Source organism: Schistocerca americana, chromosome 7 (assembly GCF_021461395.2).
Source record: "Schistocerca americana isolate TAMUIC-IGC-003095 chromosome 7, iqSchAmer2.1, whole genome shotgun sequence".
In the NCBI taxonomy this organism is placed as follows: Eukaryota; Metazoa; Arthropoda; class Insecta; order Orthoptera; family Acrididae; genus Schistocerca; species Schistocerca americana.
Window position 1 is genome coordinate 428,109,266 of NC_060125.1, and position 24,599 is coordinate 428,133,864.

A 24,599-nucleotide genomic window follows, 5' to 3' on the forward strand; every position below is an offset into this window, starting at 1 on the left:
AGAAATGCAGGATCTACTTTCCACAGTGGCTCATCAAACTCTTTTGCTAGCATTCCTTTCTTGTCCATGAATAACACTTTATCTTTACACAAGTTGAAACAACGATTTAAAAGAACACCAGTACACTATCAGCGTACTTCATAAAAATACGGCACATCGCCATAATCACGGCCCAGCTCAGCAGGGAAGGATTTAAACTTCGTCCCAAACCGTACCATTTCATGTGATTCTTCAGTTTCTCCCGACGTATTTCTTCCTCGAGCAGTCCACGGCTGTAGTGCTGGTCCATTGTGTCCAACGGGCACAATATTTCGGTGATCAGACATGTCGCCATCGTCAGGTGTGCTGACGAACTGAGCTCCTGAGAGCGGGCGGCCGTCTTAAATCTCCTCCCAACGCGAGGCGTTCTCTCCGCGGTCCGCGCACCTGGCGATGGCGACATATCTGATCGCCGACATATTGTGCCCGTTGGACACTATGGACCGGCAGTACACCTGTGGACTGTTCAAGGGACCATTTCACCTTATTAACTGTTGTTACAACGTCAAAGACACTTCGAAACAGACAACACTAACGACAGGAAATAAACGCGCTTGTCTTGCCACGCGCATCGGAAACAACAAGCTATGTTTGCAAACAGGTGGGGGAGGAAGTGCTGGATGACTGTGCACACGGGAAATAATTGCGCTCACTCACGGGTGTCCGCCCCTGCAATAACGCGTTTGCCAACCCCTGATGTAAACGCTTCTTATGCCAGTTATGGCTACATCTGATTCCTAACTTTTCCATCAGCACTGCACTGCTGTCCTTATTTATAGCAGTGTAATCCTTGTGTGCGGCTTGGTCGCCCTATTTTGACATCAAACGCCATACACCTTAACACTAGTTGTATGTATTTACATCTGTGTTGTACATCACATTCGCAATAGCGTTGCTTAAATCCGATTCACGCGTCACTTTTCAATGAAACGTTGTGCTGGGACTGTGTTTCGTTGGTACGTGTTTCTGATGGGTACATATCACGCCTGTCATCTTTGGTTAACATCTACTCATTCATAGTATTGTCATTTCATTGTATAAACACAAATGTTGAAAATAATACTTAATTCAGTTAAACTGCTTGAGATTTTTGAATAAAGAGAAGATCTTAGTTTCACTGCACTACTCGGAATAGTATGGTGAATGTATGTGCTTGTTTTATTTATATACTGTTCGAATATTTGCATACATAACTAATTTTGGACATTTTGACCAGCACTGTTTCTTATGGAACTAAGTCATGAAATCTTGTTAAAGTCCATCTCTGGAACTTGCTTAACTGTTGCTCTCTGCCCTTTCACATACCTTCCTGCTCAAGTGGCTTTTGCAGTAGACCGAATGGACCCCAGTCATGGTGACGGGTAATTTCTTATCACTCATTTGTTGAAGTGAAGATTGCAGCTGGAAAGGCATGTTTCAGGGAACACTGTTTTAATAGCTTCAGTTGTAGCCATTTCAAAGCCGAGTAGCTGCGGTTTTTGGTGACCACACAGATATGTTATTTTTAAATCAGGAAAAATGGCTTTCATATATAGTTCGGCTGCTGTATGGAAACACAACAAATTAAACAGGAAATACCTCCATCTCTTCTACTGGGCTTCCAATGTCAACGTGCATGGTGTAAAATTGTTTGAAGTTTGAACTATTTCGAACAACTGTCAGGTGTCCCGTCCATCAGACAAATTCCATTTTCTCAAAAAAAATTTTTTTTTTGCTTCTTCATCACCGAACATCATGATACTTCTATCAGAAACAGCTGTAACGAGTACTGATACCTTTGATGTTGTGACGTATCGATATTAAAGAAGGCACTGGGGCGTAGGCGAATCAAATCAGGCGATGTTGCGGGAATTAGATTAGGAAGTGAGACGCAAAAAGTAATAGATGAGGTTTGCTATTTGGGAAGCAAAAAACTAACGATAGCCAAAGTTGACAGGATATAGACCGTCGACTGGCAATGACAAGAAAAGCACTTCTGACAAAGAGAAATTTTTTATCGTCAAATACAAATTTAAATGCTACGAAGTCGTTTCTGAAGGTATTTGTTTGGAGTGTAAACTTGTGCGGATAGTAAATATTTCAGACTAGAAGACAATAGAATCTGTCTAAACGTACAGTTGCAGAAGAAAGCTGAAGATTCGATGGGCGGATCATGTATCAAGTGAGAAGGTACCGAATACAGTGAGGGAAAGTATAAACCTATGCTATAATGTGACTAAATGAAGGGACCGGCTGGTAGGAGACGTTCTGAAACAACAAATGGACGCCCATTTACTAATGGAGAGAAGTGTGGAGAGTAGTAATTGTAGAAGGAGATCAGATCAAGAGATAAATACAGTAAGCAAGTTCAAAAATATGTATAATGCAGTAGTTATTCGGGGATGAAAGGGCACAAGACAGAGTAGCGTTGGGAGCTGCAACAAACTAGTCTTCAGACTGAAGACAGCAACAACGAGAACAACCAATCTCATCAAATGACGAGCTGCAGACACATGAAGTTTTCAGGGATTTAAATCTTACTATGAGCTCAGCTCGCGAATACGCAGTTCACGGAATGAAAGCACGGAGTTCAGTCAATGACTCTGAAATGTATCCTACTACGAAGCACTGACTGGCCATGTGTGTCACGTAGTGGCTGATCTCAGCAAACGACCAACATGGAGGCGTTTTTCATATTCTGTGAGGCGTTCAGAGAATTTTACTGCTATTGTTTCCAACAGTGATAATGTGGTTAGTGATTTGTCTTTCAGTGATTCAGATTCTGAAGAACCTTTGAGTCTAAAGAAGGAAGTAGTGATGGAAGTGGTGATAACGATGAGTGTGCACAAGCCCATTCAAAACATGTTCGTACTACGACGCAAACTGAGCGAAGTAAGAGGCATCGGAAAAAAATTAGTAATAACTCAGTTTCCTTTCTTTTCAATGTTTGGATGGCGTATGAGCAGATTTTTTGAATAAATATTAATCACAGCAATCATTTGAATTACTTATTGTTTTATAGAATATATGGTTATTGATCGAACTGGTTTGTGACGAGACCAATGCTTACTGCTTACCGCACACGGAAAAAAAAGAAAGACGAGCAAGAGAGTCAGAGGAAAATTAAAGATGATGATAATCGGTTGATTGGTGATATGTATTAAATATTAATATACGCACAACCACTTGGGAAATGAAATACGATCGCACTGGATCAAGGTAACAATCACTGCTAAATAGTTGGGAACAAATGATATTGATCTACCACACAACTTCTGATTGGTCAGTGGAATTAGCCACAACCGTCGACATCTATTACCATAAATCTTTAGAAATTCAATATATATTGTAAAAGTGGGCAACTTTGTGGCAAAGGTATTACTTTGTGGTACCAGCATACTCTAGATTTTTTGTTCACAAATATTGAAACGTGAGTTAAATTGCACCGGGTAGCTCTTGTGGCAGTGTGTTCTATCTCATTTGTAGGTGGAAGAACGTTGATTTCTTGGAAATTATATTCTATTGAGTATAATTTTGAAGAGGTAACCAAATGAAGGTGTGCCGATATAAATAAGTTACATGTGGTGACCGTTCATAACATTCTGCTAAGCTACTGAGAAGTGAAAAGTTATTCTCGTAAATTAAAGGGGTATCTTCGTGACAGCACACGTAACTGCAGAACAAGAGTATGTGATATAAAGTATCCGGACGCCTGGCTGAAAATGACTTACAAGTTGCGACGCACTCCATCGGTAATGCTGTAATTCAGTATGGTAATGGCCCGCCCTTAGTCTTGATGACAGCTTCCACTCTCGCAGGCATACGTTCAATCAGGTGCTGGAAGTTTTTTGGGGAATGTCAGCCCACTCATCACGGTGTGCTGCACTGAGGAGAGGTGTCGATGTCGGTCGGTGAGGCCTGGCACGAAGACGGCGTCCCAAAATATCCCAAAAGCGTTCTGTAGGATTTAGGTCAGGATTCTGTGCAGGCCAGTCCATTACAGGGGTGTTATTGTAGTGTAACCACTCCACCACAGACCGTGCATTACGAAAAGGTGCTCGATCGTGTTGAAAGATGCAGTCACCATCCCCGAATTGCTCTTCAACAGTGGGAAAGAGGAAGGTGCCTAAAACATCAATGTAGGTCTGCGCAGTGATAGTGCCACGCAAAACAAGGGGTGCAAGCCCTCTCCATGGAAAACACGTCAACCGTCTCCGAATACTACTGTTCGCGCTACACACGCTGGCAGATGACATTCACCGAGTATTCGCCAACCCTATACCCTGCCGTCGGATCGCCACATTGTGCACCGTGATTCGTCACTTCACACAATGTTTTTCCACTGTTCAGTCGTCTAATGTTTACGCTCCTCACTCCAAGCGAGGCGTCGTTTGGCATTTAGCGGCGTGATGGTTCAAATTGCTCTGAGCACTATGGGACTTAACATCTCAGGTCATCAGTCTCCTAGAACTTAGAACCACTTAAACCTAAGTAACCTAAGGACATCACACACATCCATGCCCGAGGCAGGATTCGAACCTGCGACCGTAGCAGTCGCGCCGTTCCGGACTGAAGCGCCTAGAACAGCTCGGCCACCGCGGCCGGCCCCGGCGTGATGAAAGGCTTATTAGCAGCCGCTCGACCGTGAAATCCAAGTTTTGTCACCTCCCGCCTAACTGTCATAGTACTTGCACTGGATCCTGATAGAATTTAGAATTCCTGTATGATGGTCTGAACAGACGTCTGCCTATTACACATTGCGACCCTCTTCAACAGTCGGCGATCTCTGTCACTCAACAGACGAGGTTGGTCACTACGCTTTTGTGCTGTATGCGGTCTTTCACGTTTCCACTTCACTATCACATCGGAAACAGTGGACTTAGAGATGCTTAGGAGTGTGGAAATCTCGCGTACAGACGTACAACACAAGTGACACCTAATCACCCGTCCACGTTCGAAGTCAGTGAGTTCCACGGAATGCCCCATTCTGCTCTCTCACGATGTCTGACGACTACTGAGGTCGCTGGATATGGAGTACCTGGTAGTAGGTGGCAGCACAATGGATGTTTTTGGGGGTGTCCGGATACTTTTGATCACATAGTGTACGTGTGACAACTGAAATTAATGAAATTAAGAACATTTGTAACTGAGTTACCGAAAGAGAGAGTATTTTATTTTCCATAATAACTTTGTTTCTAATTGTAGCATGAAATTCCTCCGATTATTGTATTAAATTTTTTAGGTTTTTCTTTTCTCTCGTATCACCGAACTTGTTAGTAAGTGTGTAATAGTTTGGTGTAACTACCTTCGATATAGAATACTGTATTAAATAAGTTGTGACTTGCTTCGCTTTCTCGTAGGCTTTCCCTGAACAGATACGCAAATGAGGTGTAACCGTTTTGACTAACTACCTTGCTTGGTTCAGGTCACTTACTTTTCTCATTCTTATTTCGTTTCAGTAAGTGTAGTTCCGGTCATTTCAGCTTTATGAAAGAGTAATATATCTCCATTTTGTTTGTCTTGGACATCAAGTTAAATTTTTTAGCTGTGGTGGGGGCGGGTGAGAGGGTAAGTTTGTGACAGTAAATATTTCGTTTTCCGAATAGCTAGTAGGGCAAAAGAAAGCTAATTTCAAATTCATGTGATAAAGATTATAGAATTCTACATATGTGGCATCTAAGAGTCTCACTTCATATTTTTAAAAGATTATCTTACAAAAACTGCTAAACGTGTTACAAAGTTACCCACTTTTGTGGGTATATTCTTTTACAGAGAAGGCAGAATGTGATTCCTAGAAAAAACAAAACAAAACAAGGAAATTATAACGATGCCAAAGTAATTCGTTTGTTAAACTCTCTCGCGTTCTTGTGTATTTTAAATCAGTCTTGGACCTGTGGCAAACTAGATTCGTTGAGTAGATGGAAATAGCAAAACAAGAGCTGCCATTTTCATCGCAGGTTGTTTTGCGTTTGTTAAGAGAAATTCTCAGCTTACTGTGGGAGACGCAACGGAAAACATTTAATGAGTCATGGAGTCGTTTACGCTTTATCTCTTTGAAAACAGATGTCCCAAGGAGTGAGAGAAGGCAGATATTTCTACCTCCAATGTTGATCTTGCTTAATGGTCATGATAAATATAGAGATACTTCAGGCTACACATGTAAGTACCAGGAGTTGATTTTCCCAAGTGCTAGATGTAGACTTAGATTTGATTCTAAATATCTTTTTTATGCAGAAATATTCCATCACTGTCAATAGGCATAATGGTCTGATGCCGCTTGTGGTCGGCAGATACCAGCACACATATCATTAGAGATGCAGTTTATTCACACATTCGGCAATATGCAGTGTACAATGCAGTAGCGAACGTAGACAGTGCCTTATTGAGGAAGGATTTGTTTCCAAAAGTCCATACGCTCCTTGAGGAGATCTTGCCGGGTGACAAACTCCAGCTTCATGTCCAGGTAGTTAGCAGTTTCCGCCGTGAACTTTTCCCAAGTTACTGGACTTCCACCTGTTGTAGGCTCTCTGCGGAAACAAAACGTCCACAATAAAAACCTCGACATAACCACTTTTCCAAAAGGCACCCACTGTCACTAAGCACAGTACAACAATAAGCAGTAACATACAACTACTTCAGTGATCTAATGACGGAAGTAAACTGGTGATTAGAAGCGTAAGAATCACGCAGTAGTGAAATGTTTATGACAATTGTGAGAAACGTATGGAAATGACGTCACATACTTTATAATGTATCGAATATTCACTGAGGTGTGATGTACTTCTTCAAAAGACCGGCACTTGCATGCGGTGTCAACAGATACTTTTCAGTACACTGAAGATCAAAATAGCATACTGAAGTCAAGGGAGAGAGCAATGTGCACAGGTTTTTCTAATACTCAAAAATCTAACTGCATAAATTATACACTGTGCATTTGTACATATTTATACATACCGGTTTTATGAATGATGTGCCCATGAATCAAATGAGGCCTACATTTGCAGGTTTTTGTCAAAGGAAGTTACTATATGAAAGTAAATAATACAGGAAAAACATTTATATCACTGAGATATATTAGATACAGCAAAAAATGACGTAAGTGTGTGTGTGTGTGTGTGTGTGTGTGTGTGTGTGTGAGAGAGAGAGAGAGAGAGAGAGAGAGAGAGAGAGAGAGAGAGAGGGAGGGAGAGGGAGGAAGAGAGACTACTTTCTTTGAGTGCGCCTTATTCACAGCCTACTACGTAAGAAAAGCCATTATGACTACCAACCATTATGCCATGAAAATGATTTACATTGCGTTTTGAGATACTGAAATATCCTCTTCCCAGTATTATAAGGCTCATACGCGACGTCTACGGCAATAAAATTAAGAGATTTAGTAGTCTGGGAGTACTTACCCGAACTTAGCGAAATTTGTCCACAGAGTTGTTAGCAGCTCAATCACCTTCCCGTCATTAGAATTCGGGTCCATGTCTGGCCCAAATGAAAGAAACAGGTATTGCGTTTCTGCTGCGTGGCTCATACCTGCAACAGGCGTCTCAGAAGAAAATACGACCTTTGCTTCATAACAAACATAATTGTCATAATCGCTTTCACTAAGTGTAAGAAATGAAGGTTCTAGTTGTAGTCCGGCATTTTTTCTTCTACCATTTCACTGCTGATGAATAATTTCGAGAGAAGAACATTTCTCTCATTAATTGCATTCATTCTGGAACTATTAAGCAAGTTTTGATCTTATCTATGTATACTGGCGAGGCAGATGTGTATGTGTTATCAACAAACAAGTGACAAGAAGAAAATAATTTTAGTTTTCCTTTAACAGCCATTTCTATTAGTTTTGTCATAATCTGTTTAAAGAACCGTAAAAATCATCACATGTGTAAATGTGTGCAGTATACTTTTTCGTATTATTTAGGCAGTCATGAAGATAATGTAACTGAATGTTAAGAATCGTCTTGTTCGGGCTGGAACCCCTGTCGACGGTTTTTGTTGTATAGGAAGTGAATTTCCGTTTTCAAACTCCACTTCATGCCAAAACGTTGGGTTTTCTCCAGCAGCAGTAGTTTTTTACATTATGACGCAGTACCGTACCAAAAAAACTTTTATGTCGACCAAAAACACAATGTTTCGACACATTCTCGTAAGTATCATCTACAGTGCGTTTTGATTCACTTTTATAAAATATCATACAAACATCATGATTGTTTTCCTGTTTCAAGTAAGAAGCTCTAGCCTGTGCATTTTGTTTCATTCGCTTGAATTACTCACCTAAAACTACATTATCTCTGAAAATGAACTGCAGCTTTCTAAACGATAAAAGGCATAAAAAGAAATTCATTTTCACAGATAGTGTAGTTTCATGTGAACCATCGAAACAAATTAAACAAAACTGTTGTAGGCATCAAACAAAAAAAAAAACAAAAACAAAAAAAAAAAAACCAGCCGTGAACCATGTATGAAATTTTACAGAAATAATTTGAGACGGACAGAAGTTGACTTACAGGTATCGGAACACGTGTTGATAAATAGTAAAAGAAATCATTATGTTTTGCATAAGGCTGAGTTTATAATGCCCTGATTTAATTTTTTAATTATTTTAAATTTGCCTTGTAGTACCTTCTGTAAAAATTAAGAGTGAATCGAGTTTGCAAATGAAAAGATAGGAAATAGGGGCAAACATAGCAGTTACCGATCAGGGACATATATGAAATTTAAAGGTCACATTATGTAAGACTTGGAGAAAGGACACTACATTTGTGGAGCGTTAGCTTCGAGGCAACACAATTCCGGCGTTGACTACAGTGAAGAGGAAAGTCATTGTGACCTACGTTGGTGCATCCATAGGTGACGGTCGTAGCGGTGGATGGTCCACTAAGATAATAGATTTACACTTAATTTATCCTTGATATTAATGGCTGAGTTCTGTGACTGTGGATTAAATTACTTGAAGACATAGAGCAGGGAGCTGTTAATGGCTGTAACCATCAGTGTGTCGCGTCATCGAATACTTTGCACGAATCTTCAGTAAAGGATGCAAAGCTTCCAGCTGCTAACGTACCACGAACCTGACAACAGAAAATGCAGATCTGCGTACCAACATGTATAGTAAAATGAGAAACAACAGTGACATCGAGAGTATTTCCATTTGTTCATCCTGTCACACTGCCCTCGATGGAATGCAAGTCACTGATTTTCGCATAGGTCGATCACCGTAGATTCAGTACTTTTAGCACTTATTTTGTGTTAATCATAATTCGCCCATTTGTAAGCTCCAAAACGTTCATTTGTATCATGATAGTATAACACAAATTTTCTGAACACAAAATATTTCCGATTAAAAAAGCATTTTCCTAAACGGATCGTACCTTAAACCACACTCCTTGAAGATTCCATGCTCATCAAACCCTCAAATCGTGTTTTTCATACCTTCTTACTTTGTAAATTTGCTGCCGAAACTATTGGTCTCTACGCACACTACAATCTCCCTCCTCCTCCCCCCCCCCCCCCCCTGCATGCACACAGACCAAAGATCCGAAAACCTCTTTCCGAACGTTAAGTTTTTTCTCCAAATAATTCACTCACCATTATATTAACTTAGACTTTTTAGAAGCTTCCCCATCTCGAGTCCAAGAATACTACTGCAAAAAATGTGTTACTGACTATTTAAACTAGAACGGTTTTAAACCCTACCCTCTTGCCTGCAATGATGTGCTAACCTGCTGTAATCCCATACTGTAACACGACCCACCTAAAATATAAGATAATGTATCCTCGTGATACACTTGAATTAACAGCACCCATCGGCTCATCGGCTCCATCAATACAGTATTCCACTAAGAAATCACCTGGACCCACTCTGACCAATATATCTGACTAAATGGTTACATCTAGGTCCCACTATCTTCTACACTGCTACCGAAGTCCTGAAGCACATAAGTCCTAGAGCCCAATATTCTCCAAAAAATTCAGCTGTCCACCAGTTTTGCATTTTATCTAAATGCCATACTCCCTAAATGGTTCCCACTTCCTTTTCTCCCAAAACAGATATCTTTGTGCAATCCCATATCCATTCTATCACACACATTGTGCCCCTCCCCACTGCATTCAGTTCCCTATAAAATATGGCCGGATAGATTCTAATTCTGAGAATTTGCGTAGTACATACTTTCTGATTACTCCCACATCAGCTCCCAGTCAATACCACACTTCTACGTCTATTTTCGTGCTACATTCTCACCAAACCGCTACAGAACCGGCTCCCAAGTTTCAGAAGTCGTTAACCGCTACATAGACCACCCCTGCATTAATAAAAAGCTTTTATTTGTGGTTATTACACTTCATGTTATACGAACATGCATGGCTGAAGTGCCACCACATAAGTCCGTCCGGTCCTCCTCCCTCTTTCTGACGGGCAAATATAATGAAAACAAAGCATGGAAACTTGCTTGACGTATTTAATATCAAAGAGCCTCCCCAATTTCTTCAGTCACGCAACAAATAAAATCAGCAGCCTCCACCATCTATAGCCGTGCTCAGACGTCTGACCCATCACAACTGTTGAAGCTCTGTTTCCTTCATTTTTCTGTGCCATGTGCTCTTCCGTATTGTGTTTTATACACAGCCTTCCTGCCTGTCTTTATTCTCAACTGATTGCGTTTGTGACGGCCGCGGTGGCCGAGCGGTTCTAGGCGACTCAGTACGGAACCGCGCGACTGCTACGGTCGCAGGTTCGAATCCTGCCTCGGTCATGGATGTGTGTGATGTCCTTAGGTTAATAGGTTGAAGTAGTTCTAAGTTCTAGCTGACTGATGACCTCAGATGTTAAGTTTTTGATTGCGTTTGCTGTGTCCGATTCTTTTTGTGCTCATATTTTAGCAGAAATACAGAACGACTGTCTGATTTATTCATCTACTTAGTTGGAAATTATATGTTTATTTTATTAGTAATTGTAAGATGTATTAAGACTTTTTTTTCTTCATTGTTATTTTGAAACCTGTGTACAGGCAGGCCAGCAGCAGCATACTACGCCGCTCTTGGGCCTCAGAGAAACACAAAAGATACAAATGAAGACATTTAGAGAAAAAAAATACGGTGGACATATAAACGGAGATAAACACTTCTTAAAATACATGGAGCCGTTCACGGGCGTAGAGTCCAAGATAAAATTCGTTCAGACACTTGGACACATACAAAGACGAAAATTGTTACACGTGAATGTAGGTGCACAAAACCAATAACACTGAACCACTTAAGCACAAAACGACGGCACACACAGAACACGAGGCGTTGATCTCCGGCACGCAAATGTTCACTAACCGTGTACGAGTCCGGGGACCTGCCAAGAGAGGAGGAGGGGGTATGAGAGAGGGAGAAGGGAGAGCAGATGCCATGGGCAGGGGAGATAAGGGGAAGGAAGGAAGGGGGTGGGGAAGCCCGGGGGAAGAGGGGTGGAGGGAGGGGACGAGGAAAAGGAAAGAGATGGGAGGGAGGGTGCCTAAAGGAAAGGACACAGGAAGTGGGGGTGGGAGGAGGGGAGGATCAAAGTTGATAGGAGGGGTAGATTGAGGGGAGGAGGGCATCATCAGGGATGGGGAGCTGGCGGAAGCCACCTTGGGAGAGGGTAAGGAGGGTGGAGAGATGGAGACCGGGTGGTACATGGGAATACAGGTGCAGCAGCGGGTGGGGGTGGGAGAGGATGGGTGAGATAAGCAGATGAGGAGGATCGAGTTTGCGGGAGGTGTACAGGATCCGTATTCTTTCAAGGAAAAGGAGGAGGTGGGGGAAGGGGATGAGATCGTACAGGATCCGCGTGGGGGAGGGCTGACGGATGCGATAGGCGAGGCGGAGAGCATGGCGTTCAAGGATTTGAAGGGATTTATAAAAGGTAGAGGGGATAGAGATCCAGGCCAGATGGGTGTAACAAAGGATAGGGCGGATGAGGGATTTATAGGTGTGGAGGATGGTGGAGGAGTCCAGACCCCACGTACGGCCGGAAAGGAGCTTGAGGAGACGGAGTCGGGAGCGTGCCTTGGCTTGGATTGTCCGGAGGAGTCCAGGAGAGGCGACGGTCGAGGGTGACGCCAAGGTACTTAAGGGTGGGAGTGAGGGCGATAGGACGGCCATAGATGGTGAGATAGAAATCAAGGAGGCGGAAGGAAGGGGTGGTTTTGCCTACAATGATCGCCTGGGTTTTGGAGGGATTGACCTTGAGCAACCACTGGTTGCACCAAGCAGTGAACCGGTCAAGATGGGATTGGAGAAGGTGTTGGGAGCGCTGCAGGGTGGGGGCAAGGGCAAGGAAGGCGGTATCATTGGCAAACTGGAGAAGGTGGACAGGGGGTGACGGCGGCGGCATGTCCGCCTTATACAAAAGGTACAGAAGGTGGGAGAGGACGTAGCCTTGGGGCACACCGGCGGATGGGGAAAAGGTGTAGGAGTCTGTGTTATGGATGGTGACGTAGAAAGGACGGTGGGAGAGAAAGGAGCCGATCAGACGGACGTAGTTAATGGGAAGGACGAAGGTTTGGAGCTTGAAGAGGAGACCGGAATGCCATGCGCGGTCATAAGCTCGTTCAAGGTCTAGGGAGAGGAAGATTGCGGACCGACGGGAATTAAGCTGGTCGGAAAGGAGATGAGTGAGGTGAAGGAGAAGGTCGTCGGAAGAGAAGGACGACCGAAAGCCACACTGGGTAACGGGAAGGAGGCGGTGCTGGCGGAGATGCTGGTGGATGCGACGGGTGAAGAGAGATTCCAGGACCTTACTGAAGACCGAGGTAAGGCTGATGGGATGGTAGGACGAGACGGCGGACGGCGGTTTGCCGAGTTTAAGGAACATCAGGATATGGGAGGTTTTCCACAGGTCGGGGTAGTAATTGGTGGACAGGATTACATTGTATTGCCTGGCCAGGGTGGAGAGGAAAGAGACAGGAGCGTCACGAAGGTGACGATAGGTGACACGATCGTGACCAGAAGCGGTGTTGCGTTTTGTGCGGAGTGTAGCAATGAGATCCTGTGTAGTGATAGGGGCATTGAGTTCCGTGTGTACAGTGTTGTCCAAGTACTGGAAACCAGGTGAGAGGGGAGGGACAGAGGTGTCAGTTCGATCGCGGACATCGGGGAAGAGGGAGTAATCGAACTGGGTATCATCGAGATGGAAAATACATCGGAGAGGTAGGAGGCAAAGTGATTGGCCTTACTAAGGGTGTCAGGGAAGGGGTGATTATCATGGAGAAGAGGATAGTAGGGAGAGGGTTTAGTTCCGGTAAGGCGACGGAAGGCTGACCAGAACTTGGATGAGTTGATAGGTAGGGTAGCATTTAAACAGGTGCATGTCTGTCGCCAGTCTCGGCGTTTCTTAGCCGCTATTAAGATTGAAAGGCTTTTTTGTAAAACGCTAAGTAATATTATCATCCATTCGAGAACTGTTTCTCAGCTTTGAAGATGACAGCATATTCTAGAAGGAAGAAGTGGTTATTATACATCTAAAGTCTGACGAAGGAGTTCCAATCAACATCACCTTCGAAAATGAAGACATCCGCAGAAAAACGGGTTAAACGTCAATTATAAAAACTTACGGATAAGTGCTGCCATCTGTTGCTGGGTACAGGAAGTATCAAAATTAACATTGATCTCACCCCTTAATATCACTCAGGGGTGAGACCAGTGTGAATTGTGATAGTTCCCGTACCCAGCAACAGATGGCTACGCTTATCTCTGAGCTTTCACATTTGAGGGTCAGCCCGTTTGTTCGCTTATGCCTTTGAATGTTTCATGTTATATCTTTAAGCAGGCGCACAGCTGTACTGACAACTCGTTGGAGCTGTGACTGGGGCAACATGGATGATCTCCATGTTATGTTTACAGTCATTCCTTGATTTATGGACCTCACTTCCTTGGTCTCATGATCACCGACTGTCATCAGTGATTTTCTGGTACTTCGGAAAGCAACACTAACAAGGGAACCTCCCTATCGCACCCCCTCAGATTTAGTTATAGGTTGGCACAGTAGATAGGCCTTGAAAAATTGAACACAGATGAATCGAGAAAACAGGAAGAAGTTGTGTGGAACGATGGAAAAATAAGCAAAATATACAAACTGAGTAGTCCATGCGCAACATAAGCAACATCAAGGATAATCTGAACTGAGGAGCGCCGTGGTTCCGTGGTTAGCGTGAGCAGCTGCGGAACGAGAGGTCCTTGGTTCAAGTCTTCCGTCGTGTGAAAAGTTCACTGTTTTTATTTTTCCAAGTTATGATCTGTCCGTTCGTTCAATGACGTCTCTGTTAACTGTAATAAGTTTAGTGTCTGTGTTTTGCGACCGCACCGCAAAACCGTGCGATTAGTAGACGAAAGGACGTGCCTCTCCAATGGGAACCGAAAATATTTGATCGCAAGGTCATAAGTCAACCGATTCCTCCACAGGAAAACACGTCTGATATATTCTATACAACACTGGTGACGGCATGTGCGTCACATGACAGGAATATGTTGTCGACCCACCTAACTTGTACACTTGGCGAGTGGGTAAAAAGATTCTTCTACCTTGCCCGATTTAGGTTTTCTTGTGAATGTGATAATCACTCCCAAAAAAGTGATAAAAATATAAGAGTTTTTCACATAAACTGCAGCAAATGAATGCAACAGTTTCACAGTCTCACTGTTTTCCCTGTGCTCTATCAAAACATATGTTTTCAACGTTTTCAAATTTTTCCGTGTGTAGACCGTCAAATCCATCGGACGGACGGACGGACGGATAATAATTGTCTGAAAATAGGAGATTAAACTTTTCACTCGAGAGAAGACTTGAACTAAGTACTTCTCGTCCCGCAGCTGCTCACGCTAACCACGGGACCACGGCGCTCCTGAGGTCACACTCTCCTTTATGTTGCGTATCTTGCGCATGGACTACTCAGTTTTTATATTTTGCGTATTTTTTTTCATAGTTCCACACAACTTCTTCCTGTTTTCTCGATTGATCTGTGTTCAGTTTTTCAAGGCCTATCCACTGTGCCAACTTATAACTTAATCTGAGGGGGATGCGATGGGAAGGTTCCCTTGTAAGTAAGGGAAGCTATAGCGCGGAGAAACACACCCTTGTCTCAGGTATTTTTTATATGATATTCTCGCATCTCTCTGTCACCACAACATCGTTATTATTCATCATCATCATATCCCTTTCCTTCTCATCTTATCTTTGTTTTTCTTCTGTTGGTTCTGCCAATTCTTGAAACATTATCAGTCAGAGGACATCTTTTCATCGTAGAGCTACTTTTGTCGCGTTAGCTCATTTCCCTAAAAGTTGTACAGCCCATAATATCTTAGCGTGTAATATTTCGTCCGTGTCTGCTATTCCGTAGGTTTGTTCTTTTTCTCCGACTACTTCTGAAACTGTGACTAAAACCTCCTGAAGCTGAATAATATTCTCTCAATATTTTTATTTCGATTCATATTTTGCTATTTTGTTTTTCATATTAATTTTCCCTAGTACGTCGTATCCATATCGAAATCCATCCAAGGAGTATTCCAAAATACTGTTAAATCACTATAGCTTGAAAACTCTTGCATACATTGTACTATCGTAAAATTATGTGTAATTTGTGGTTGAAAAAAGTATTTCCTGGCAATACTTACCGTATTCTGTGGCACCGTAGCCATCATAGTCGAAGTAATACAAATAGACAGGTAGGTCACTGGTATTTGCCACAATCCTGGCTAGTTCTTCAGCTGGCTGTATGAAGCCCATATCAGAATACATCTGTAAACAAACAACAAAGAAAAATACCACTACCAAGTGAAGAATTTCTGCTATTATCATTTTCTGCTGTTTTTTTAATGTTGTATCCCATTAGCTCATTAATAAGATGGTGTAAAGGTGTCGAAAAGTTATTGTTTGAAGGTAAAGGAAGTAACACAGGAATGATGCAATAACTATTGAACCGTTCAGCTTCACTAAGTCGATGATGTTGGAAAATTATCCTGCAACAAACTGTGCACTTTTACAATATTGTTGTGGAAACGCAGACTTCAGAGTACTTGAAGTATAATGTTCAGTGAATTCGCGACCATGGTTTTCCCTCAAATCTGGGCCGTATGAGAATGTGACGAGATAGGCCTAAATTTCCAGGAAAAAAAGAAAGAAAGATAATTCAGGAATTATTCACCATCTATGAAAAGAAGGCTTTGCCTCGACCCACGACTGTAAGCACACATGTTCTTCACAGTGCTATTTCTACAGTGTAATTCATGCAAGTATCATCACAAAGAAACAACGACTACAGGACAAACGTCTATCGCTAAAATGATTTACGCGGCAACAGTTTGCTTGTATTACACAACTGCTGCCTTCACAATCTGGTCGTGTTTATCAGCTGAAGTTTTCTGCTATTTCGCAACAGTCTTATAGGATCTCTTAAGTTCAGCGGGTGACCGATGAAGCAAATATGCTTTTGCCGATACATGCTGACTGAGAATAGTTCAGAGGCTCACGACAACTCAGGAAGCAATCAGACAAGATGGAGGGAATACATTTGTTGGTCCCCACATCATTTGATAGGATTTGGTGTGTAAATAAAAATTAATTCTCGAGTAAGCCTCGTGTGGGTGGGAAATAATGGATGTGTGAATTGTTTGTCGCTTTGTATATAGAAAGACGGAGCGAAGAAACTGCGCTTGGGTGCTACAGTAATAAATGAAACTGAAAACAGATTTCACATGTATACATGTACCTAATTATTTCATCTGACTTTAATCACCTGTCAGGACAACCCTTAAATGAAATCTCAGTATCTTGTATTGAAAAATGTGCAGCCATTTGGATCCGCAGGGGGAGTGTGAGAGGGGGGCGGTGGCGACGTCCACTCACCCCGGTGGAATCTGGAGTAAATAGTGTCGTATCTTTCTTCTTATATAGTGATACATGGTACTTCCTGGAATTAAGGAAAAATTGGAAGGTAAGGCCCTCCAATATATCTTTCTTTTCACACAACCAGTTTGTTTAACAATATACAGGGTGGTCCATTGATAGTGAACGGGCCAAATAACGCACGAAATAAGTATCAAACGAAAAAACTACAAAGAACAAATCTCGTCTAGCTGGAAGGGGGGAAGCAAGATGGCGCTATGGTTGGCCCACTAGATGGCGCTGCCACAGGTCAAACGGATATCAGCTGCGTTTTTTAAATAGGAACCCCCATTTATTGTTACATATTGGTGTGGTACGTAAAGAAATATGAATGTTTTAGTTGGACCACTTTTTTCGCTTTGTGATAGATGGCGCTGTAATGGTCACAAACGTATAAGTACGTGGTATCACGTAACATACCGCGAATGCGGACGGTATTTGCTTCGTGATACATTACTCGTGTTAAAATGGACTGTTTATCAATTGCGGAAAAGGTCGAGACCGTGTTGATGTATGGCTGTTGTGATCATAATGCCCAACGGGGGTGTGCTCTGTATGATGCTCGGTATCCTGGACGACATCATCCAAATGTCCGGACCGTTCGCTGGATAGTTACGTTATTTAAGGAGACAGGAAGTGTTCAGCCACATGTGAAACTTCAGCCACGACCTGCATCAAATGATGATGCCCAAGTAGGTGTTTTAGCTGCTGTTGCGGCTAATCCGCACACCAGTAGCAGACAAATTGTGCGAGAATCGGGAATCTCAAAAACGTCGGTGTTGAGAATGCTACATCAACATCGATTTCACCCGTGCCGTGTTTCTATGCACCAGGAATTGCATCGCGACGACTTTGAACGTCGTGTATAGTTCTGCCACTGGGCACAAGAGAAATTACGGGACGATGACAGGTTTTTTGCACGCTTTCTATTTAGTGGCGAAGCGTCATTCACAAAAAGCGGTAACGTAAAGCGGCATAATATGCATTACTGGGCAACGGAAAATCTACGATGGCTGCGACAAGTGGAACATCGGCGACCTTGACGGGTTATGTATGATGCGGCATTATGGGAGGAAGGATAATTGGCCCCCATTATATCGATGGCAGTCTAAATGGTGCATTGTATGCTGATATCCTACGTAATGTTCTACCGATCTTACTACAAGATGTTTCACTGCATGACAGAATGGCGATGCACTTCCAACATCCTTTCGTGTCCCAATCCTAAAAATGTCAATGCGGAATGGTCAATTACTCCCGAATATTTGTGCCAAATTTTGCCCAACTAGCGGTACCATTGAACGATCTCCGAAAGATAGGAAAAAAAAAAAACAAACAGATTGGGGCCCTTCCCAACAAGCATCTTTTGAGGCCTTAAAGAAAGCTCTAACGCCGGCCGAAGTGAGCGTGCGGTTAAAGGCGCTGCAGCCTGGAACCGCAAGACCGCTACGGTCGCAGGTTCGAATCCTGCCTCGGGCATGGATGTTTGTGATGTCCTTAGGTTAGTTAGGTTTAACTAGTTCTAAGTTCTAGGGGACTAATGACCTCAGCAGTTGAGTTCCATAGTGCTCAGAGCCATTTGAACCATTTTTAGAAAGCTCTAACCACCGCCCTTTGTTAGCTATGACTGATTTCATCAAGGACTTTATTGTACAAACAGAAGCCTCCAAGTTTACGTCTGCTCGAAGAAGAGTCTTGGAGACGCAGTGCAGCTTACGATGATTTTAAGTCGTATTTGGGTCACCAACCATTTTTGTTAGAAGTCGATAATCTTGGTTTCAGCTGGGTGTTGGCAAGGCCAAGTAGAGTAGGGCGAACTGCTAGACGGGCAGTACGTATTTTCGCATATCAGTTTAAGGTCAGATATATCCGTGGTTCGGAAAATTTTGTGACCCATGGCCTAAACGGAATGTTGGACCACTACTCGGAGGATCAACTGATGGTGAAGAAACTCCAGAGGGGGTTACTCTGGAGGCACTGGTTAATCAAAGTTGTGTCATTCTTAGTGGGCTTCCGCTTCTTTTTAATGACATTTCCGTGCATCAGGATGGGGACCCAGTGATAAGTAGCATTAAGGAACGGATAAGGAAAGGAGAAAACGTCAGACCCTACTGCTTAAATGGAAAAGTAATTATGTTGCACTGGCGTGTGCAAAGAGGTGAGAAAGTAGTGATTCCGGTGATCTGGTGTCCTTAGTCTTTGAATATTATCATGAAACTCTGGTGGGGAGGTCATTTGGGAGTGTTCGAAACACATATGAAGGTTAGGGACGACTTTGTTTGGAAGGCCACGGATAGACAGGTCAAGGATATGGTGTTAGGTTCTAAAACCTGTGGGATCAGCAAACCGGCCTTGACTTTTGGTCGTCCGATGTTGCGACTGAACCCGTGGAAAAATTGTATGTTGATTTCGTGGGACCTTTCCTACGTTCCAGAGAGGGCAACCGGTATGTGTTCGTTTGCGTAGATGCGTTCATGCGCTTCTGCTGCTTGCTTCCCACTTGAAATATTACCCTGTAAACGTCTATAAAGTGCCTGGAGCGAATTTTTGGTACCTTTGGGCCTTGTCGCATACTGGTTTCTAATAAAGATGCTTCTTTGATATCAGGGGCATTCCGTAATTTTTGCTTCGAAATAGGGGTGGCTCGTAGTACAACTACACCCTATAACCCGAGTCCTTCTCCGTCTTTGCGGATGAATCGCAGTCTGAGGGCCGCATTGATCGCTTTCCATCATAGTGATGAGACCCGGTGGGATAGTTCCTTATCTTGATTAGGGTACGCCTTCAATACCGCCATGCACGAGGCCGACAAGGCCACACCGGCTAGCTTGATGTTAGCGTACAAACCTCATTTGGCACTCGGATGATTTGCATTCGAAGAGGATGGACGCTGCTCAGATCCGCGCTTATTGAAAGTGCGCCGTTAATAACTTGAGGGTAGCCCATGGAAAGACGAAAAATCGGTATGATGCTGGAAGGCAGCCGAGATCAGGGTATCAGGGTGAAGAAATTTGGGGTGACAAGTCGTGAGGCAGATATAGTTATGGGAAAGCTTCTGCCCAGATATGTGGGAAATAGGAGAATTTTTAGAACCCATCAAACTTAAACCGAATGTGAAGGAGAATGCACCAAAATAAGAAAGTGTAGTTATGCTTCAGTTGATTGATGAAAGGAGGAAGTACAAACTTGTTCCGGGAAAATCATGAATACAGAAATACAAGTCGCTGAGGAATGAAATAAAAAGGAAGTGCAGGGAAGCTAAGACGAAATGGCTGCAGGAAAAATGTGAAGATATCGAAAAAGATATGGTTGTCGGAAGGACAGACTCAGCATACAGGAAAGTCAAAACAAACTTTGGTGACATTAAAAGCAACGGTGGTAACATTAAGAGTGCAACGGGAATTCCACTGTTAAATGCAAAGGAGAGAGCAGATAGGTAGAAAGAATACATTGAAAGCCTCTATGAGGGTGAAGATTTGTCTGATGTGATAGAAGAAGAAACGGGAGTCAATTTAGAAGAGATAGGGGATCCAGTATTAGAATCGGAATTTAAAAGAGCTTTGGAGGAATTACGGTCAAATAAGGCAGAAGGGATAGATAACATTCCATCAGAATTTCTAAAATCATTGGTGGAAGTGCCAACAAAACGACTATTCACGTTGGTGTGTAGAATATATCTGGCGATATACCATCTGACTTTCGGAAAAGCATCATCCACACAATTCCGAAGACGGCAAGAGCTGACAAGTGCGAGAATTATCGCACAATCAGCTTAACAGCTCATGCATCGAAGCTGCTTACAAGAATAATATACAGAAGAATGGAAAAGAAAATTGAGAATGCGCTAGGTGACGATCAGTTTGGCTTTAGGAAATGTAAAGGGACGAGAGAGGCAATTATGACGTTACGGCTAATAATGGAAGCAAGGCTAAAGAAAAATCAAGACGCTTTCATAGGATTTGTCGACCTGGAAAAAGCGTTCGACAGTATAAAATGGTGCAAGCTGTTCGAGATTCTGAAAAAAGTAGGGGTAAGCTATAGGGAGAGACGGGTCATATACAATATGTACAACAACCAAGAGGGAATAATAAGAGTGGACGATCAAGAACGAAGTGCTCGTATTAAGAAGGGTGTAAGACAAGGCTGTAGCCTTTCGCCCCTACTCTTCAATCTGTACATCGAGGAAGCAATGACGGAAGTAAAAGAAAGGTTCAGGAGTGGAATTAAAATACAAGGTGAAAGGATATCAATGATACGATTCGCTGATGACATTGCTATCCTGAGTGAAAGTGAAGAAGAATTAAATAATCTGCTGAACGGAATGAACAGTCTAATGAGTACACAGTATGGTTTGAGAGTAAATCGGAGAAAGACGAAGGTAATGAGAAGTAGTAGAAATGAGAAAAGCGAGAAACTTAACATCAGGATTGATGGTCACGAAGTCAATGAAGTTAAGGAATTCTGCTACCTAGGCAGTAAAATAACCAATGACGGACGGAGCAAGGAGGACATCAAAAGCAGACTCGCTGTGGCAAAAAAGGCATTTCTGGCCAAGAGAAGTCTACTAATATCAAATACCGGCCTTAATATGAGGAAGAAATTTCTGAGGATGTACGTCTGGAGTACAGCATTGTATGGTAGTGAAACATGGACTGTGGGAAAACCGGAACAGAAGAGAATCGGAGCGTTTGAGATGTGGTGCTATAGACGAATGTTGAAAATTAGGTGGACTGATAAGGTAAGGAATGAGGAGGTTCTACGCAGAATCGGAGAGGAAAGGAATATGTGGAAAACACTGATAAGGAGAAGGGACAGGATGATAGGACATCTGGTAAGACATGAGGGAATGACTTGCATGGTACTAGAGGGAGCTGTAGAGGGCAAAAACTGTAGAGGAAGACATAGATTGGAATACGTCAAGCAAATAATTGAGGACGTAGGTTGCAAGTGGTACTCTGAGACGAAGAGGTTAGCACAGGAAAGGAATTCGTGGCGGGCCACATCAAACCAGTCAGTAGACTGATGACCAAAAAAAAAAAGTTGTGCTGATGGAACTAGTATTATAGTTGTTTGCTCAGCGTAGTAGTTGGGTCCAGTGCCTTGCCCAATCTGTTCAGACCACCATGTTGCTTTTCCTTGTTGAAATTAACAACTTATGGAAATGAGCGTTTGGCCTCATTGTCCGGGTGGCCCCTTGCGGGGCAGGTCTGGGTCCGGCCGCCTTGCTGCAGGTCTTATTACATTCGACGCCACATTGAACGACCTGCGCGCCGGATGGGGATGAAATATGATAAAGACACTACAACTCCCAGTCCCTGAGCGGAGAAAATCCCCGACCCATCCGGGAATCGAACCCCGGCCTGTAGAACGGCAATGCGTCTCGCTGACCACTCAGCTATCGGGGCGGACAGTTAATACCTAATAATTTAGAGGCGAAGATGAACTGTTTTCTCGCTGCTTACTATTGTAAGATAAAGTGCAGAATTGTGTTTAATGCGGAAGTGCGAGTTTCAACCATAATCAGCTCTCCGTGGGCTTCAGTTTGGCGGGGAAGGATGTGCCGACATTAATTCGTCAAGAGTTGCGGCGACTTGAATTTCCGCGCCGCCTCGTCGGGACTCGCTGCGGCGCCGACTGCTGGCAGCCGCTCCTTGCCGGCCACGTCGCCACCTCTCTTATGACCCAGCCGTACCTCTGCCAGGGTCCAGGAGTCGGCTCACCTGCCTGCAGCAGGCCGATCGCCGCACCGCCGTGTTAGCATCTTGGTCCGTTTCGGTGTCAACGTCGCTGACACTGAACTTTTTGTTTTCACATGTGGTTAAAGAAGATTTTCCGCTGGTAGAGGAACCAGTTGGGCGCTGCTGAAAGACTTGGTCGATGTACTTTAGCGGGAGCTGGGTTTTTTTAATTGTACTAGTACTGTTTAATGCAAGCAAATTTGTTGTTTTGGTAAACAGACAGTGTGGGCTGTCTTGTGTATAGAGCTTTTGTGGCAGTCTTGTTCAGGAGTGGAGTGTTAAATTTTTCGTGTTTTAAGGTGGTGCATTCTCAATATCATTTATCTGTATACAAGTTCTTTTGTTCAACACATTCCGTTATACGTTCAATTGATCTAAGTCATTGAAATCAATTGTTTGAAAGTGTGTATCATTTACTGTGTCAAGTAGTATATTAACTATTATCTTACAGGTGATCTTGGGCTTTTAAAATTTTTGCTGCTTTTCAAACTGTAATAAATAGTTGTTCAAAAGAATGTCATACGCACTTCCTCGTAGCCCTCCCACCGATTACAAGTGCCAACTACCATTCCACGTTCAAAGTCCGTTAATCTTCATCGTGCGACCTTAATCAAGTAGGGAGTGTTTTCACGTGAGCCGCTGACTGCAAATGACAGTTCCGCCAATGCACTGTCCATTCATACCTTGTGAACGTGATACACCACAGTCTGAATATGTGCATATCGCTATCCAAACACTTTTGTCACCTCAGTGCACGAACACATGCCAAAGATATAAAAAAACATTCACAGCAATAATAATACTTAGGTCAGGAGTTCACGATACTCAGCTGGCGACTACACGGGTAGCGGAGGCTGTGTGGCGTGGACTGGGTGGTTTTTTAGGTTAGAAGGCCTCGGGAAAGAACGGAGTGGGCTGCAATCTCAAAGGGTGCATGGCAAATACAGGACGTGCTTGGATCAAGCAACAGTCGGAATTGTAGATGTAAATTGTTGTAGTTGTCCTGGGAAAGTCCCTGAGCTACAAGCGCTAATAGAAAGCACAGAAACTGAAATCGTTGTAGGTACAGAAAGCTGGCTAAAGCCTGAAATAAACTCTGCAGAAATTTTTACGAAGTCTCAGACGGTGTTGGGGAAAGATAGATTAGGCAGAATTGGTGGTGGAGTGTTTGTGTCTGTCAGTAGTGGTTTATCTTGTAGTGAAGTCGAAGTAGATACTCCGTGCAAATTGGTATGGGTGGAGGTTATACTTAACAGCCGAACTAAGTTAATAATTGGCTCCTTCTACCAACCCCCAGACTCCGATGATACAGTTGCGGAACAGTTCAGAGAAAAATTTGAGTCTCATAACAAATAAATAGCCCACTCATACGGTTATAGTTGGTGGGGACTTCAACCTTCCGTCGATAAGTTGGCAAAAATACTTGTTCAAAGCCGGTGGTAGTCAGAAAACATCTTCCGAGATTGTCCTAAATGCTTTCTCCGAAAATTATTTTGAGGAGTTAGTCCACGAACCCACGCGAATTGTAAATGGTTGCGAAAACACACTTGACCTCTTAGTCACAAACAATCCAGAGCTAATAGAGAGCATCATGACTGATACAGGGATTAGTGATCACAAGGTCGTTCTAGCTAGGCTCAATACCGTTTCTTCCAAACCCACCAGAAACAAACGCAAAATAATTTTATTTAAAAAAGCGGATAAAGTGTCACTAGAAGCCTTCCTAAGAGACAATCTCCATTCCTTCCGAACTGACTATGCAAATGTAAACGAGATGTGGCTCAAATTCAAAGATATAGTAGCAACAGCATATGAGAGATTCATACCTCATAAATTGGTAAGAGATGGAACTGATCCCCCATGGTACACAAAACAGGTCCGAACGATGTTGCAGGACAACAGAAAAAGCATGCGAAGTTCAGAAGAACGCGAAATCCCGAGGA

The 24,599-nt window shown here is 43.0% G+C and overlaps 1 protein-coding gene across 1 annotated transcript in view; it reads right to left on the reverse strand.

The window, feature by feature from the left end:
- Positions 1 to 6,318: 6,318 nt before the first annotated feature.
- LOC124622603 (esterase B1-like) overlaps positions 6,319 to 24,599 on the reverse strand; it is a 91,630-nt gene continuing 73,349 nt past the window's right edge. The window contains exons 8-10 of the mRNA XM_047148363.1: positions 15,649 to 15,772; positions 7,416 to 7,542; positions 6,319 to 6,545 (exon numbers count right to left, since the gene is read on the reverse strand). Coding sequence (XP_047004319.1) covers positions 6,398 to 6,545; positions 7,416 to 7,542; positions 15,649 to 15,772 — 399 coding nt within the window. The 3' untranslated portion in view covers positions 6,319 to 6,397. The remainder of the gene's footprint in view (positions 6,546 to 7,415; positions 7,543 to 15,648; positions 15,773 to 24,599) is intronic.